The sequence below is a fragment of the Heteronotia binoei genome, chromosome 3 (assembly GCF_032191835.1).
Source record: "Heteronotia binoei isolate CCM8104 ecotype False Entrance Well chromosome 3, APGP_CSIRO_Hbin_v1, whole genome shotgun sequence".
NCBI classification, from domain to species: Eukaryota; Metazoa; Chordata; class Lepidosauria; order Squamata; family Gekkonidae; genus Heteronotia; species Heteronotia binoei.
In genome coordinates this window covers 106,504,970-106,522,019 of record NC_083225.1, presented here as the reverse complement: position 1 = coordinate 106,522,019, position 17,050 = coordinate 106,504,970, and the positions used below count along the sequence as shown (strand labels likewise).

Here is a 17,050-nt window from a genome sequence, read left to right as displayed (position 1 = left end):
ATTGGAGTAATATGAGGAGATCATGATGTTCAAGTCAGTGACCTAGCAGCTGCATTCTGGACAACCTGCAGTCGCCAAAGCATTTTCAGTGAATTACAGTCTAATCTAGAAGTGACCATTCCATGGGTCAATATGGCAAGGTCTGACTCACACAAATAAGGGACCAGGTGGCAGGCCTGGTATAGGTAAACAACAACAACCACCGTTCTACCACGGATACTTGTTTATCCAATGATAGCACAGAATCCGACCACACCCCAAGGCTCTTTACAGAGTCTACAGCTGTCAGCTGGACACCATCTAGTCTTGGAAGTGACACTCCAGATAGAATCTCAATCTTTGTCAGCCACATGACCTCCGTCTCGGACAAATTCAACTTCAGTCAACTCCCCCTCAACCATTGGACTACTGAATCCAGGTACTAGGATCACGGCTGGCGCATCGGAGTAGGCAATGTAGGCAGCTGTCTGGGATGCCACCTGGCCTACGGGGGACCATCCCCGCATGCCACCGGTGTCTTGTCACCCCTTCTGCCCACCTGAGACCCAGGCAGACTAAAGGAGTAGCTTGGCCTCACTTGAAAGACAGCCTCAGAGCGAGGCAGAGGTGCTGCCTCTTTCACCCACCTGAGACCAGGCTGATGAAAGAGGCAGCATCATAGAGACCTGCCTCCCTACCATTTAAATACTCCCACCAATCAGCTGATCAGCAGGGGTCTTTAAATGGGAGGGGGAGGCAGATCAGCTGCTTCTGCCACTTCTCTGCCTAGCAGGGAGGTGGCAGAAGCAGCCCCACCTCCTCCCATTTAAAGATCCCCAAAACCCCAGTGCTACCCCTGACTAGAATAGTGCTCAGAGCCCTGGCGCCAGCTGCTTATCCAGCAGGAGGAAAAACTGAGTGTCATCAGCATATTGATGGCACCCAACTCCAAACCCCCTAATGATCTGAGCCCAGAACCCATTAGCGGAAAGAGTGGGATAAAAGTAAATTTTTAAAAAAAATCTTAGCCAGAGAGTGCATATATATGTTAAACAGCATTGGAGGGAAGATTGATCCCTGTGGGACCACACAGTTCAGGTCTTGTCAGAAGACCTTCCCTCCCCCATATAGGGTTCCCAGCCCCCAGGTCCCAGTGGTTTTTCCCCACACTGGGGGGCTTTGACCCATGGCTGGCTAGCTGGCCAGTGGGGGAAACTGCAACCCCCCAACGGGGATGTCACTGCATGATGCTCTGGTATTTGGGCAAACTCTATGGCAAAAAACCCAATTTCACTCAAATACCAGAGTGTCCCTGTATGACATCCCAATGCAATTATGTCACTTCCAGGAGATGACATTATGCTGGGGACACTGGAATGCCCCTCAAATCCCCCCTGCTGGATGGGACCTGGCAATCCTACTCCAATAAAAACTACTGATTACATCCCCGGAAGAATGAAGAGAACCAGCTAAGGGCAGTGCCCCTCACCCTGAGGGAGGCAAGGCAATTCATCAGGACCAAATAATCAATTGTATCAAAGGCTGCTGATAGATCTAGATGAATCAACAGTGCTGGCATGCAACCAAAGCAACCAAAGCAACCAGTGCAGTCTTGGCACCAAAGCCAGGACTGAAGCCTGTTTGAAAAGGGTTGAGGCCAGATGTGTCATCTGTGAAGACCTGGAGCTGCTAGGCCACTGCTTGCTAAATTAACTTCTCCAGGAAAGGTAGATTAGAGAGTGGGGGGTGATTGCCCCATTTCTTTTTATCTAAGGAAGGTTTATATAGCAAAGACCTAACAACTGCCTCTTTAAGGGAGCTGGAGAAACAGAGAGACAAATTAACAATCTGTCTCAAAGTACCATTTACCACTTCATGGCCTGATTTTACCAGCCAAGAGCGACAAGGATCCAAGGAGCAGGAGGGACAAAGATCCAAGGAGCTTGACAGCTTTCAGGATCTGTCAACATCCACAAGGATGAGCAAGCCAAAACAGTACAAAAAAGAATCAGATGGTACAAGTGGAGCCCCCATTCCACTACTGTTAACAAGTTTGGAAGCCTATTCTAGGCAGAGCTTTCTCTTTTATAAAAAAAAAGTCACAAATGAATCACAGCTGAGGGCCTAATTAGTATCAGTTTTAGGGCACACCAAAAGGGTGGTCAAATGTCAACCAATCTGAATAACTGAGCCGGTTGTGAACTACAGGATAATGGAGGTGACAAAATAATCTGTTTTCACTGCCTTCACTGCCACTTTATAGGTCTTCAATTGGTTCTACAGTGTCTTCTCATAGCTTTGTCCCAAATTTGTGCTTCTGAAATGTCCTGTACTTTGTTCCTAAGGTTGCCAACTGCTTAAAGGAGAGAAAAGTCTGTCCCTTTAATATATATATTTAATGGCATGCTATTTACAAGGTATTCCTATGGTTAAACAGGTAGCAAAAAAAATCCCAACACCATAAGAAACTAAGAATGAATTGCTATTATTATGTGTTAAATACAGCAAGAATTCATAAACATCACTTAGACTTCATCCTTAAAGTCCATTTTCAAATTCATAAAGCATATGCAAAATGCATTCAATAATGTCAAAAAAATCATGCACAGGATTCCTGTAGTTTTCCTATAATTGAAATGGCATGTAGTCTGAAACTCTCCTCAGTCCTTAAATTTTGAGGTGTCTTGTGCTGTAGAAAAATACTCAAAACAATCTTCAAAATCTTCAAACATCCAATACCAAGTGTACAAATGCTCAATGAGATGCAATGAAATCCCACATCTTTCCAATGGCTTAAAGCTTCCAGCAGATAAATTCTCTTTTCCATATATACAAAATTTCTAAAGTAGCATTCCAACATAAATATATACTTGTGTTTCTTGTTCCTGCTTATGGAGCCGCTAGCATAAAATAAAAGTGTTTCACAGAGCTGCTTCCTCAAAGATGGAACATAGGACTGCCATCATTAATTCTACTTCACATCTCACACTGATTAGACACAGCACCCATAACACACACATGACCAAAATCTCACAGATTTTGAAGATTTTTTGAGAATTTTCTACAGTACAAGACACCTCAAAATTTAAGTACTGAGGAGAGTTTTGGATGACTTGCCATTTCAGTCATAGGAATATATGATTTTTTTAATATTATTAAATGTATTTTGTGTACAGGTATCCTTTATGAATTTGAATATATACTTTAAAGATTATGTATGATTGATGTTTATGAATTCTTGCTGTATTTAAAAATCACATAATAATAAAAGTTCATTCCTAGTAAATCTCGTCATGGTTCGGGGATCATTTTTGCTACTGTATTCTGTGATTCTCTTCTTGTGTATTTATGGTTAAACAGATGCCAGTGGTGGCAAAAGGCGCCTTTCACCATCTTCAGCTTGTGAACCAGATGTAGCCCTTCCTGGGAGGGAAAGATCTTCTCATTGTGGTGCATGACCTGATAACATCTAGATTAGATTACTGCAAAGCACTCTACATGGGACTGCTCTTGAAGATTTTCTGGAAGCTACAGCTAGTACAGAATGTTACCCCCAGGGTGCAGCCAGACGTACCATTAGTGGCGACACAGTTCCGTCTCGCTGACGGATTAAATGTGTTCGTTCAGACATCCATATCTGGCAATCGAGCCAGGGTCATTCCAACTTGCTGCAGATCAGTGCCGCATTAATTTGACAGCGCAGAAAGTCCAGCCCTTTTTCAAAACAGCCGCACAAAATCGGCTTTTTCCTGTTTGGACAGCTCACGCGCGATACTGCCCCTTGGAATGTTTACCACCCCTCCCACCTTTTTTTTTTTTTAAAAAAGCCCCAGCAGACATGCGCATTGCCAGATCATCCGGGAATCTGAGGTGACGCTTCTGCTTCTCCAATCAACAGAGGATTGGGGGGGGGGGGAACGTTATCCCACTCTTCAGAACAGGAAAAAAATCTTTTTTTTTTTTCCAATGTGGAGGATTTCCAAATATCATTGTCACTTCCAATTTCTAGGAAATTAATTCCTGGCAGTTCCCTGGTTTGAATCTGCAATGTTAATTCTGGAAATTTTCCTCCTTCCCCCCTGCCTCTGAAGCATTGTTTGATTTCCCACCTCCAAACAGTTGGCCGCATGTTCAATGGACCCCCCCCCCCCCAGAAATCAACATCTGATCACGCATGCTCCAAAAAAGAGCATGATAGTTTTGGATGTATGATCGCTCAACAACAGAATGAGTCGCATTCTTGGATGCTAGTCTGAACAGCCCTGCATCAAATCAATATTCAGCGGTTCAAATTTGAGTGCTATACACCCGCTTTTAATGTGAGGTGTGGCTGCACCCCCAGAATGGGTCATAAGGACCATATCAGACCAGTCTCATTCCATTCACACTGGCTCCTAAACTTGCTTCTGGATCAATTCAAGATGCTGGTATTGACCTTTAAAGCCCTGTATGGCTTGGAGCCAGCATACATGAAGGATTGTCTTCACCCATATGAACCTACCCATCCACTCTGGTCATCTTCAGAAGCCCGTGCTATCTGAGGACAGATAAGTGAAAAACGAAGAAAGGGTTTTCTCAGTCATGGAGCCAGTGCTTTGGAACTACCTTTCCAAGGAGGTTCATCGGTTTCCCTCTATTATTTTTCTGCCAGTGGGCCAAGATTTCTTATTTTCTTTGACATACCCCCAGTTATATTTATTGGCCCTTCTCCCTGGTTGTGTTGTTTTCGTATGTCCATTTATTTTCATCAAATTGCTCAAATATTTTTCATATACTTTATTTTTATGTTTTAAATGTTTTATGTGTTTTGATGTTAACTGCTTTCAGGACCCTATTTGTATGAAAAGAAGCACTTTAAATTAACAAATAAAATTCACCTTCATGTCATGAAAAAGCTTCAGCTGACCATTGCACACATTAAGCCTCTGTTAAAAGGAACAGGACAAGCATGCTGGCAACTCTAATTTTGCCTACACCTTCACTCGCCTGTGCATCCCCCTCCCCTCCTACATTTCATACATTTTTAAGTGGTAACATTTCTATATTTTGTATAACATATAGATCCCAAGTAATGGTCAGCAGCAGTACTAGAGGTACTAACATAAGTTTCTTAGTTCATTTTTAGTCATGTCATATGATCTTTCAGTACTGCCTTGATTGGGCTTCCATAGGGTTGCCAAGTCCAATTCAAGAAATATCTGAGGACTTTGGGGGTGGAGCCAGGAGCAAGGGTGTGACAACCATAATTGAACTTCAAGGGAGTTCTGGCCATCACATTTAAAGGGACCACACATCTTTTAAATCCCTTCTCTCCATAGGAAATAATGAAGGATAGGAGCACCTTCTTTTGGGGCTCACAGAATTAGACCGCCTGGTCCAATCTTTTTGAAACTTGGGGGGTATTTCTGGGGGAGGTACTGGATGCTATTCTATAAATCTGGTGCCCCAACCTCAAAAAGCAGCCCCCACAGAGCCCCATACACACGCGGATCAATTTTCCATTATTTCCTATGAGAATGTCTCCATAGGGAATAATAGAGTTCCCTCCCCGTTTTCTCTCTCACACTCACACATACGCTTAACTGTCTCTGGTGCAAGTGGGCAGCTGTGTTGGTCTGAAGCAGTAGAACAAAGCAGGAGTCTCTGGTGCCTCCACAACCAGGTCTGGAAAGTACAGGGGCTACGCTGCTCTTTTACACACACACTCACTCATCTGAAAGGAAAGCAAAAAAACAGAGGGGCTGCACTCTCAGGAGGTTTGTTGCTAACCCTTCTCCATGAAGTACTTCCTGCTCCAATTTAAAGGCACACACATTTTAAAACTGGACCTGTTTGCAGGTCCTGCCCAAGATCTAGAAGTACAGGGTGGCTGTGGGGGGGAGCTTCCCCTGCCGGCCAGCTGGCTGGGGAAAACCTGTAAAACCAGGAATCCCCAGCTGGGACCTGGGGATTGGGAAGCCTAAGGGGAAGGGAAGGGGCAAAGAGAAGCTGCTGCGATGGTGCTGAGTGGGAGGGGAAGTGGCGAGGAGAAGCTGCTGCGATGGGGCTGGGTGGGAGGGCAAGTGAAGGGGCGAGGAGAAGCTGCTGCGATGCGGTTGGGTGGGAGGGGAAGGGAAGGGGTGAGGAGAAGCTGCTGCGATCAGGGCTGGGTGGGAGGGGAAGAGAAGGGGCGAGGAGAAACTGCTGCGATGGGGCTGGGTGGGAAGGGGCGAGGAGAAGCTGCTGCGATGAGGCTGGGTGGGAGGGGAAGGGAAGGGGCGAGGAGAAGCTGCTGCGATGGGGCTGGGTGGGAGGGGAAGGGAAGGGGTGAGGAGAAGCTGCTGCGATCAGGGCTGGGTGGGAGGGGAAGAGAAGGGGCGAGGAGAAACTGCTGCGATGGGGCTGGGTGGGAAGGGGCGAGGAGAAGCTGCTGCGATGAGGCTGGGTGGGAGGGGAAGGGAAGGGGCGAGGAGAAGCTGCTGCGATGGGGCTGGGTGGGAGGGGAAGGGAAGGGGTGAGGAGAAGCTGCTGCGATTGGGGCTGGATGGAAAGGGAAGGGGTGAGGAGAAGCTGCTGTGATGGGGCTGGGTGGGAAGGGAAGGGCCGCCATTTTCCCCCCGCTTCCGGATTTTTGGTGAGCGGGGGAGGAGGCTCCAAATTGTGGGGTCCCCCGCCCGGGGTGGGGGATTGGGAAGCCTAGGCTTCTATGAAAGATCCTTATCTTTCCTAAATTCAGATTTATATCCCGTCCTTCCCTGACAGGCTCAGGGCAGCTAAATAGTGGAATGCTAAGCATGTTTTCACATATAAGAGCCAAGGAACATAGTGGGGCTTATTTTCTACTAAGATTGCTCAGGATTTTAACCTAAGGCTTCAATCCTAAAGACACTTAGTAGAGAGTAAGTATTCAGTGGGTCTAACTTCTGGGTAAAAATGGCATAGGCTGCTTTGAAGAAGAAGAATTTCAGATTTATACCCCACCCTTCTCCCTGAATCAGAGACTCAGAGCGGCTTACAATCTCCTATATCTTCTCCCCTCACAACAGACACCCTGTGAGGTGGGTGGGGCTGAGAGGGCTCTCACAGCAGCTGCCCTTTCAAGGACAACCTCTGCCAGAGCTATGGCTGACCCAAGGCCATTCTAGCAGGTGGAAGTGGAGGAGTGGGGAATCAAACCCGGTTCTCCCAGATAAGAGTCCACACACTTAACCACTACACCAAACTGGCTTCCTGAACTAATGTAATAGTTAGAGCAGGGATGTCAAACATACAGCCCATGGTATACCATCAACACATTAAAAATGTGAGGTAAGATCCTCAACTTATACAGTACAGCTCAAGTATAATGGTTCACCTTTTTCAATTATTCATTTTAATGAAAGAACGGGCCAGGCTTACTATCTGAAATTATTCAACTTGATTGCAGAATCTTATCAGGTCCCTTATCAGTAACTGGCTGTCATCTGCTTCCTTCTTCCTCTCTCTTGCTTCCTTCTGCATCACAGCTTGCTTTGCCAGGCTTGCTCAATTGCACAGGAACTACAGAGCAAAATCTCTATTTTCTCCATTGGCTGAGACACCTCCCTTGGGGAGGATAGGGGGAGGGATAGTTTGCTTTGCCAGGCTCTCTCAATCACACAGCACAGCTGAGCCAAGCCTCTCCTCCTTCAATTGGCTGAGGCTCCTCCCCCTCCTGGTCCCATGGGGAAGAAGAAAAAGAGCCAGAGCTTTGTTTGCCCAGTTCCCTGGATCCCATGGGAGAAATACAAAGAAAGAACCTTTAAGACCAACAAGTGCTGATATATTAATCATGTTTTATTTTAAGTTGTTAAAAAAACCCTTTAATTGTGTTTGTTTGTATCCTTTAAAACGCCTATTTATCAGATTTATATCCTGCCCTCCCCCGACAGGCTCAGGGCGGTGACCTCTCTGCTACCTAATCTTAAACAGGTACGTACATGGCCCGGCCCGACAAAGTCTCATTTATGTCAGATCAGGCCCTCGTAACAAATGAGTTTGACACCCCAGCTTTAGAGTCTGACTATAATGAAAAACTGACAATTTTGAAAGCATGTCATGCTCCACAAAGGCTCTGCTTTCTTTAAGCATACTGACAGTGGTTGTTGAATGTGATATGACTTAGATATAAGTATAATTCTATACTATTAATAAAATCAGCATGACAATCTTAAGATTAAACAAAGTTAAACCTACACATAAAGAACTACTTGCATATTCTGATTTGTTAGTGTGATAGATGCTCCTCTAGACTACTGAAATTCAAGGTAACCTTGAGTAATAAACAGGATGGAAAATGTACCTCATGGATTTGATCTGTGACCGAAAAACAAGCAGGTTGGAAGGCATCTTGGTGTACAAAAATTTAACAGAGCAGCATTTGGAGCCCATCAAAACATGCAGCTATGGCTTAGCGTCTCATTGCTAAGCAACATACTTCATACATTCAAAACAGAGTTGTAAAAGCTGAACACTCATGCCAATTGCTGCTACTTCTCAGTTTGCTGGAAAAACAAAGACGGAATGAAAAATGGTAGGCTTGAAAAAGACCTGTGCCCTGTGAGATGTTTTCTCCTCTGACATTTTTACCTTTTAACTCCTTTTCATGTTTACAGTCTGTGTCTGTGAACAGCGACTCATTCAGCTTGAAATGCCATCAGATCCACATTTTTTTAATTCTCAAGACACTTCCTTTCATTACATGGATTTTTTTTTCTAATTAAGGTATATATGTTTCTGGTATACCATCAACACATTAAAAATGTGAGGTAAGATCCTCAACTTATACAGTACAGCTCAACTGTAATGGTTCACTTTTTTCAATTATTCATTTTAATGAAAGAATGGGCCAGGGTTACTATCTGAAACTATTCAACTTAATTGCAGAATCTTATTAGTATTTGAAGGATGTATCTGGAACAGGGCTAATTTATGCATTCAATCTGACAAGCAAGTAAGGCTCAGTTCAGAAACTGTGCAAAACTGTGGTTTATTAATTCATGAAACCAGGACTCAGCTCATACATCGGGGTTCCTAATGTGGCACCCATTGGCTCCACAGCACCTGCTAGCACCTTTCCTAGGGCTTAAGTGATTTTTATAAAGTGGTTGGAACTACTCTGGGCAGGGCTTCTGATCAGCTGTGCCGATTAAAATAATGTTATTTCAGCAGCAGCTGCCACTATAACATTTACTTTATTTATTCTCAGCCTATTTCCCAATGTATTTTTTAAAGTACTTCTCCTTTTAAGGTGTGTGATTGGTTCCACCTGCCATTTTATGGCCGCCTTCCACTACAGCCATTTAATGATTGTCCCATCATCCTATGTCAGAATTTCACAGACACCCACAAGCTATAAAAGGTTGGTGACTCCTGTCATACATGATCACTCCAATCTAGGTTTGTCTTGCCCATTACTAGTTTCATTGTGTTTTCTCTGAACATGGAAGGACGTTTTCAGGGAACAAGTCAGGGAGGCAAGGTACTCCTAATAATAACTAAGTGCTGTACTGTCAAGTCACAATCTGCTTATGGCAACCCTGCAAGGAGTTTTGAAGATAAGAGATGATTAGAGTTGGTTTGCAATTGCCTTCCTCTGTGTAGCAACACCTGTCTTCCTTAGTGGTCTTCCTTCCAAGTACTAACTCCTGCCCACCCATCCTTAGCTTCAAGGCTCTGATGAGGCCACCAGGCCATTCAGGCTGCTGAAGGTGTCTATACATCATACAAAGCCATACTTCAGATTCTGTGCTTATTAAATAGGGTTGCCAGCCTCCAGGCCTGATCTCTCACTTTTACAACTTATCACAGCTGGCAGAGATCAGCTTCCCTGAAGAAAATGGGTGATTTGGACTTTATGGCACTTACTATGCTGAGGACCCTTCCCTCCCCAAATCCCACCCTCTCCTGGCTCCACCCCCAAAGTCTCCAGGTATTTTCCAACACAGACCTAGCAACCCTATTAATAAATTAACTTCATATCCTAGTTTAATGATCCTAATTAACCATAGTTAGTGGTGCAATTGTACAAAACATGTTAACCATTCAGTCATGTCCTTTCTGCTGCTGCTTGAGGATGATTTAATGTACAGCAAAGTTGAAATGTAACCCACATTTATCATGCTATTATGTAGTTTTCAAAATGACCTGGTGGAAAAACTCAGTAAAGTGAATTGAGTATCAAACCACCAACGGTTATTATGAAATGATGGAAGAACTTTCTGAAAGCTCGTCTGTTTTTACACTGAAATATAGCACCACGGAGTTTTTATGTTCAATGTTCTTGTACTGTTTTTGTTTATAATGATGTATTTGTTTTAGATGCCATTTGACCTATTAGCCGCCCTGAATCTGTTCAGAGAGGGTGGGATACAAATAAGAAGTAATAAAGCACCAGTGATTTCTGACTCTGGGGTGACATCACATCACAATGTTTTCATGGCAGACTTTTTACAGGGTGCTTTGCCATTGCCTTCCCCAGTCATCTACATTTTACCCCCAGCAAGCTGGGTACTCAATTTTACCAACCTCAGATGGATGAAAGGCTGAGTCAACCTTGAGCCAGCTACCTGAACCCAGCTTCTGCTGGGATCAAACTCAGGTCGTGAGCAGAGTTTGGACTGCAGTACTGCGCCACATGGCATATCAACTCCATATCAAGAGAGGAGCAAAATATTTTGCTCCTTTCTGTATTTTGTTTTGTCATGTTAAAAAAATCAAAGAATGTGTTACACTGACACAGCATCAAAAACACATTCTCCATCTTCTTTCCCATGCTTGTTCTGCTGTATCAGTGCACAAGAGAACTTGGGCCATAAAATAATATTATTCTACTGTTAATTTTTTTGCACAATCTGGTCTCATGATATACAGCAATAAAATGTTCCTCTGTAGCCAAAGCACTGAGGGGCCATACTGCTGAATTCATTTTCATCACCATGATGCGAAACACACAGTTTGATGTCTCTCTGTATGTCTGATGCCTTGAAAAGAAAAAGATGGACACTTGAACAAACTGCTTTAAGAAGGTGCAAAACCTCATTTTGGAGAGATGTTCTCAAAGGAGCCTAGATAAATACATGTGATTTTGTTTTGGTTGAGAAAAATCTGGGTTGGACTTTAAGAGCCTGTTGGCTTCTTCCTGTCCTCTGAGGAGTTTATGATTGAAAATGAGTTATTTTAAACAGCTACAGAAAAAAACAGTGCACAAGTGCAGCATGACAGGAACAGCATAATATTTCAAGTATTCAGAGCTATAAAACCAGACTCCAATTGTTTTCCCCTTATCCCTCCACAGGAGTAACTCATTTAAAAAAACCATTCAAAACCTCTCTCCCCCCCCCCACCCCGGCAGTATCTTGTCATGTAGAAGGGGAAGGGAACTCTAATGGAAAGTTATTTGCTCTTCAGAATTTAAGAAGGAGAAGGAGATCATACAAAGGGCATCTGTGATGAAAATTCTTATTTACATCAGTGGTGCCAAATGTCTGCCAGTTCCACAATACTGTAAATGATTAGCCAATGATGTTACATTGCATTCAGAACTCATTCAAAAACCTCTATGGAGAATGATTCCTAGTTTGGCTTTTGCTGCTAAACATGTTCCAAACTCCAGCACATTAAAAGACCAATTTCCGTCCTGTGAAGATTGAAGCACTGCAACCCCACCCACCATCTAACCCAGTGCACCACTCTTCTGCGGCACTGCTTACATGTGGTTTGCATTTACAGTCCCCTCCCTTGAGCCACACATGTTGTGCCTCTCCAGTTTTACTGCTACTTTCTTTTCATGCTGAAAATGCCATGTTAAATTATCAGCAACCAAAGAGGAAAGATGCAAGTTCCCTATAGTCTACATCACCCCTCAACTAACCTCAACAGGCCAGATATGGGTTTTAGTTGCCTTGTGTCTGACTCCTGGAAAACACCAAAATCACTGGAAGGCCTCTGACAGGTGGGTTTACTGAATATTCTATCATTCCTTACTTAATTACTGAAGAAGCTTCCTTGCACATGAAAGCTTACGCTCAGAATTAAACTTTGCTTGTCTTAAAGACAACACTGAACTTTGTTCTGTTGCTTCAGACCAACCCGGCTACTCACCTGAATCTATCTTAATTGCTTGATGACATTTACTGGTATCAACTGAGGGCTATGTAATTGGAGAAAGATAATGCATCACCGTTCATTTAAAATGGCAGAAGATGTAAAAACTTTCCAAGAGATGGTTTCCCAAGGAAATTAAAGGAAAGAATTATCTTCTAGTATGAATTCTGTAATGGTAGTTTAGGACAAAAACCATTGCCACATGAAATATTTAGGATAAAATTATCAAGATGAAGGTAATATGAGAATATGAATGCCAACAGAGCTCTTTGAAAGACGTATGCTACACATGTGAAGCAGGACTTACCTTTTTTTTTACCAGATGCCAAAAAAAAAAAAAAACAAAAGAAGAGAAATAGGGTAGCTTTCAGTTCACTTGGGTGACTTTTTGGTGGGGAAAATTAATTTGATGTTTAGAAACTTAAGTCTTAACGGCAGTTGCCAGAGAAAATACTGTTGCTATTGGCTGTGTTCACAAACACCTGTTTAACTTCCCGACACTATTCCAACATTAACTATTTCACTTCTGCACCATAGACATGCACAGTTCCAATGTGAACAACTACTCTTTTGGGGCGACATTTGACTCAAACATATCAATATGTGAAATATCTTGTGAATACCTATGAATGCAGTTAAGTTGCATCTCCCATGAAGCGAGCACAAGAGGATGCTGTACTTCAAAAAGTCACTCTACCTACTTATTCTGAATGTCAGAACTGCCCCTTTTCTGCCAATTCACAATGGATTCTTGGAACTATTGTTGGATCTTCAAGTAGTAATTAAATCTGATGAACACACCACTGTGACATTTATAATGGTGTAAATATTTTCATCAATATGTCCAAGAATACTAGTGTAGACACAAAAGAGGTTGTAAACCAGGAACAAAAGACAACCAGATGATTATAGATCCCAATGAATAATCAAGTCCCAAACCCCTGCTGTGAACCAGAATGAAGCTGAAGAAGGAGAACACAGCAACAGTTATTCCACAAGGATGGGACATGAATGGGATCCCTGAGTCACAGCTTCCCCCCAAACCTACCTCACGGGTGAAGAGGATGGCAGCATCATAGTGTTCCTCATGATCGTCATCCAGCTGGTTGTGTTGGTGCTGCCACTTACAGAAGTTCTTGAGTGTAGTGGCTGCATTCTTATTTACCTCAAGCCCTTTCTCTTTGTCACCCAGCACCACCATCTTCACCACAGTCAGGCGGATATGGTTCTCAATGCTGGCATGGCCATAGAGCCGGGAGGCAATGGTGGCTAAAGTCAGCAGGTAATGATGGAGACCTTTGCCATACTTCTTAGCCATTGAGTCATCAGCCACCAAGAGTAGTTCCACCTGCCTGGCCCTTGAAATGGAGCGTTTGTTCCTGCTCCTAGAACGCACTTTCTGGGAGAAGGTGGAGGGGAGCGCTGCCCTGATGGTGAAATCCATCTCCAGCATCTCTTGTCCCTTGACCAGTCTTTTTTGATTTAGAAGCCGGGGCCTAGAAGAGCCACGAGTTTCGCAGCTGGGACGAGAAGGCAATGTTTCGAAGCTGAAATGATCCCTGAAGAAGAGGTGTAACACCTGGGTGGACTCATCCCCATAGATCTTCTCCCTAGCGGGCTCTTCCCCCCTCTTACTCCAGAGCATAGGCTTCATTGTGTAGCGGGCGTGTTTGACCGCAAAGTAGCCATCCAGCCCGCCGCAAAGGTTGAAGAGGGCCAAGGACTGGGAGTTCCCATCCACCGTGCCCCGGTAGTAGCAGTGGCCCTTGCCTTGGAGCAGCTGCTCGGCAGACCCGAGGAGCGCGTCCTTTTCTAGATCGAGGAGAAACCGCTTCCCCTCCAAGTAAAGAATGTAGCCCACCTTGCCGCCCCCGAAGTAGGTCCGGTCTACGCTCTCCACAAGACCGCTGGCTCGGTGTTCGCGATCCCAGCGCTGGCGGAGGAACGGGTGTACGAGTCCTGCGATTGCTGCCGCTTTGGAGAGCTGCAAAGCTTTATCATAGGCAGGTGCTGAAGTTGCTGGGGAAACTCCAGAGGCGGCAACGGCAGCAGCAGAGTGCAAGCTCACAGCCAGCAGCGAGCAAACAAACTTCAGCAGCATGGTGGGCACTGCAGCCGGTTAATCGATCGCCGTGTAGGCGATCGACTCGGGAGAAGAGTGGGGTGCGCCACCTGAAAGCTAACAAACGCTGTTGCTGTGTTTGCAGAACGAGTCAGGAGTGCAGAAGCAGAAGAGAAGCGCCGCGTTACCGGGAGGCATCAGAGAAGTTGGCGTACTTTGCACTTCTGTCTTGCAGTAGCAGAGTCATCCGACGGCGAGAAATCTGCTCAGCCCGGACGAGCGGCTTCCTTCGCCCTCGTTCTATTCGTATTGTTTTGTTTGGAGAGAGAAGGAGGAAGAACAGGAACCGTAAGCCCTTACTCGTAGGTATCGCTTTTGGGGGAACTAATGTCCCTCTGTGAGTTTATGTATGTTTGGTGGTGTTATCCCCAGTCTGCCGATGTGAACAAGAGGAGAAGAGAGAGAGCAGTGAAGATGAGAGGAGGTGGAACAATGAATTTATACCGGAATGCCATCCTGCAATGGCAATTTCAACAATTCGTCATTGCAGGCTGCCTCTTAAAGGGAGAGCTTCAAAACCACCACTCCCACACTTCCTTCTCGTTTAATCAGATGGCGAAGGAGGGGAATTAAAAAACAGGAGGGGGAGAGCGAGAGAGAAATGGTGGGGGTTTCAAGGAGGTGAGAAAGACCGAGGAAACAGGAGGACGAAGGAACTGGGAGGAAACGTTTCGGAGGGGGGGGGGGCACAACATTTACTTTGAATCATTTAAAGCCACAGTGTCCTTTGGAAGGCACTGAAATTTCCCAACCAGTCAGGTTTGCTCAAAGCAACCTTGTTTTCTCCGCTTTGTGTCCTGGCCAGCTTTGCCTCTGTTTCCTATTATGAAATGAAGTTTTGTTGGAATTGCGTTTAAGTTAGGTAGGTGACTCAACTTTAGGAAGACATGAAAAAATGCTGGTGGTTTGTGAAACTTTTTCTCTTTGCAGATGTACATTTAAAAGACACATGCAAAACACTGAGGTTGTGCAAACAACAGATCAGTCTTGTGAAGAAGGGTTATCAAGGCAGCACCCTTGAGGCAAAGGGCAAACAGGTCTGCAGTGTCTTTGGAGTCTAAGCTGAATTAGTGTGAACTAACTCACAGATTTTTAGCCTCCAGCTCACACATTTTTCTCTTAGCTCAGGAAGGATGACCCCAGAGCACATTAATTTATGCAGTAGCTCACAAAGTAGAATGTTTGCTCACAAGACTCTGCAGCTTAGAGGGAACATTGGTGGAGCCTCTCTCTCTCTTGGCTAACCACATCCCTGAAAGCAAGAGGCACACCACCTCCCTCTTTCTGCCTTTGTCTGCATGGCATGGATTCTCACTGCGCTGAAAGCTCTCATTATCCTTTCATTATCCCAAGCCAACTGTCACTTAGACTGTAAGGTCCACTTCATAATTTCCTCCTACACCCACAGTGAGAGCCAAAAGGCTGGAAAAGTTAACTCTTCCTGTTGCCTTGTAAAGAACTTCAAATAAATCTCTGGTCAGTCTAACCTCTGCTCTAGTCCTTGTTATCCAGCAGGACAACCTATAAACAGTCACATGAAAATCTCTCTTAACTCCCCCTCTGAACAGAACCACAGCCACCAAAAAGGAAAAAAGGCCTAATCAATCTTGCTGAAGGTTAAATAAGGTACTGCAGAGGACAAGTTCTGCAGGAAGAAGTGAGTCTTATTCTTGTAGCTGTGACTCTTGGGGTGTTTTTACACTGACAGTTTGTGACTCTCTATCACCGCATTGGAAACTCACCTTTTACATTACCTAACGTTTTCACAACTGTTTTGCATCGTTGCTGCCCGAAGCATCTACATTTGTTTCGGTGAGATGCGTTTTGGAGCTGCTGCTGCAACGTTTTTCTCAACACTAGTTTTGATCTGGTCTTTTCTCTCCAGGCGTTTCAAACTTGTATTGTAGAAGTTTTCATGTGTTTTAAAAGACTCCTCCAAAAGCCACAAGGTGCAGTAATTTGCATGAGAACTGACAGCACTTGAAATTTTTACATATCATTGCTTGCCTCATCTAGTAATTTAAATTTGTATTGTTTTTGCAGTGCTGACACGATTTCCAAGCAATCGTATACATTTAACTAAGCACTGGTATTCTGGCTGCCCTCTGATCAGAGACCCCCCCCCCCCACACAATTGAAACGCTTAAATGTAAAAGGAAAATAATTAAAGCGGAACAGTGGCAGGCGACTTGAAGACTCTAAAACTCTGGATGTAAAAACACCCTTGGTTCTCTGCAGAAAAATGATCCAAATAACAGGAACCTGGCTTCTGAGCAGAGAAGACTGTTGTTGGGGGAATATTAGCATTTATAAGTACAGGTCCTCCTAAAATGTATATATACAGTATGTCACAGAAGTGAGTACGCCCACTCACATTTTGTAAATATTTAAGTATATCTTTTCATGTGACAACACTGAAGAAATGACACTTGGCTACAATGTAAAGTAGTGAGTCTACAGCTTGTATTAACAATGTAAATGTGCTGTCCCCTCAAAATTATGCAACACACAGCCATTAATGTCTAAACTGCTGGCAACAAAAGTGAGTACACCCCTAAGTGATAATGTCTAAATGGGGCCCAAGTAGCCATTTTCCCTCCCTGGCATCATGTGACTCGTTAGTGGTACAAGGTATCAGGTGTGAAGGGGGAGCAGGTTATCGCTCTCACTCCCTCATACTGGTCACTGGAAGTTCCACATGGCACCTCATGGCAATGAACTTTCTGAGGATCTGAAAAAAACAAATCGTTGCTCTACATAAAGATGGCCTAGGCTATAAGAAGATTGCCAAGACCCTGAAACTGAGCTGCAGCATGGTGGCCAAGACCATACTGTGGTTTAACAGGA

At 44.3% G+C, this 17,050-nt stretch overlaps 1 protein-coding gene across 1 annotated transcript in view; it reads right to left on the bottom strand.

The window, feature by feature from the left end:
• ADAMTS5 (ADAM metallopeptidase with thrombospondin type 1 motif 5) overlaps positions 1-14,759 on the bottom strand; it is a 128,098-nt gene extending 113,339 nt beyond the window's left edge. The window contains exon 1 of the mRNA XM_060234374.1: positions 13,130-14,759. Within this exon, the coding sequence (XP_060090357.1) occupies positions 13,130-14,182 (1,053 nt within the window). The 5' untranslated portion in view covers positions 14,183-14,759. The remainder of the gene's footprint in view (positions 1-13,129) is intronic.
• Positions 14,760-17,050: the final 2,291 nt, after the last annotated feature.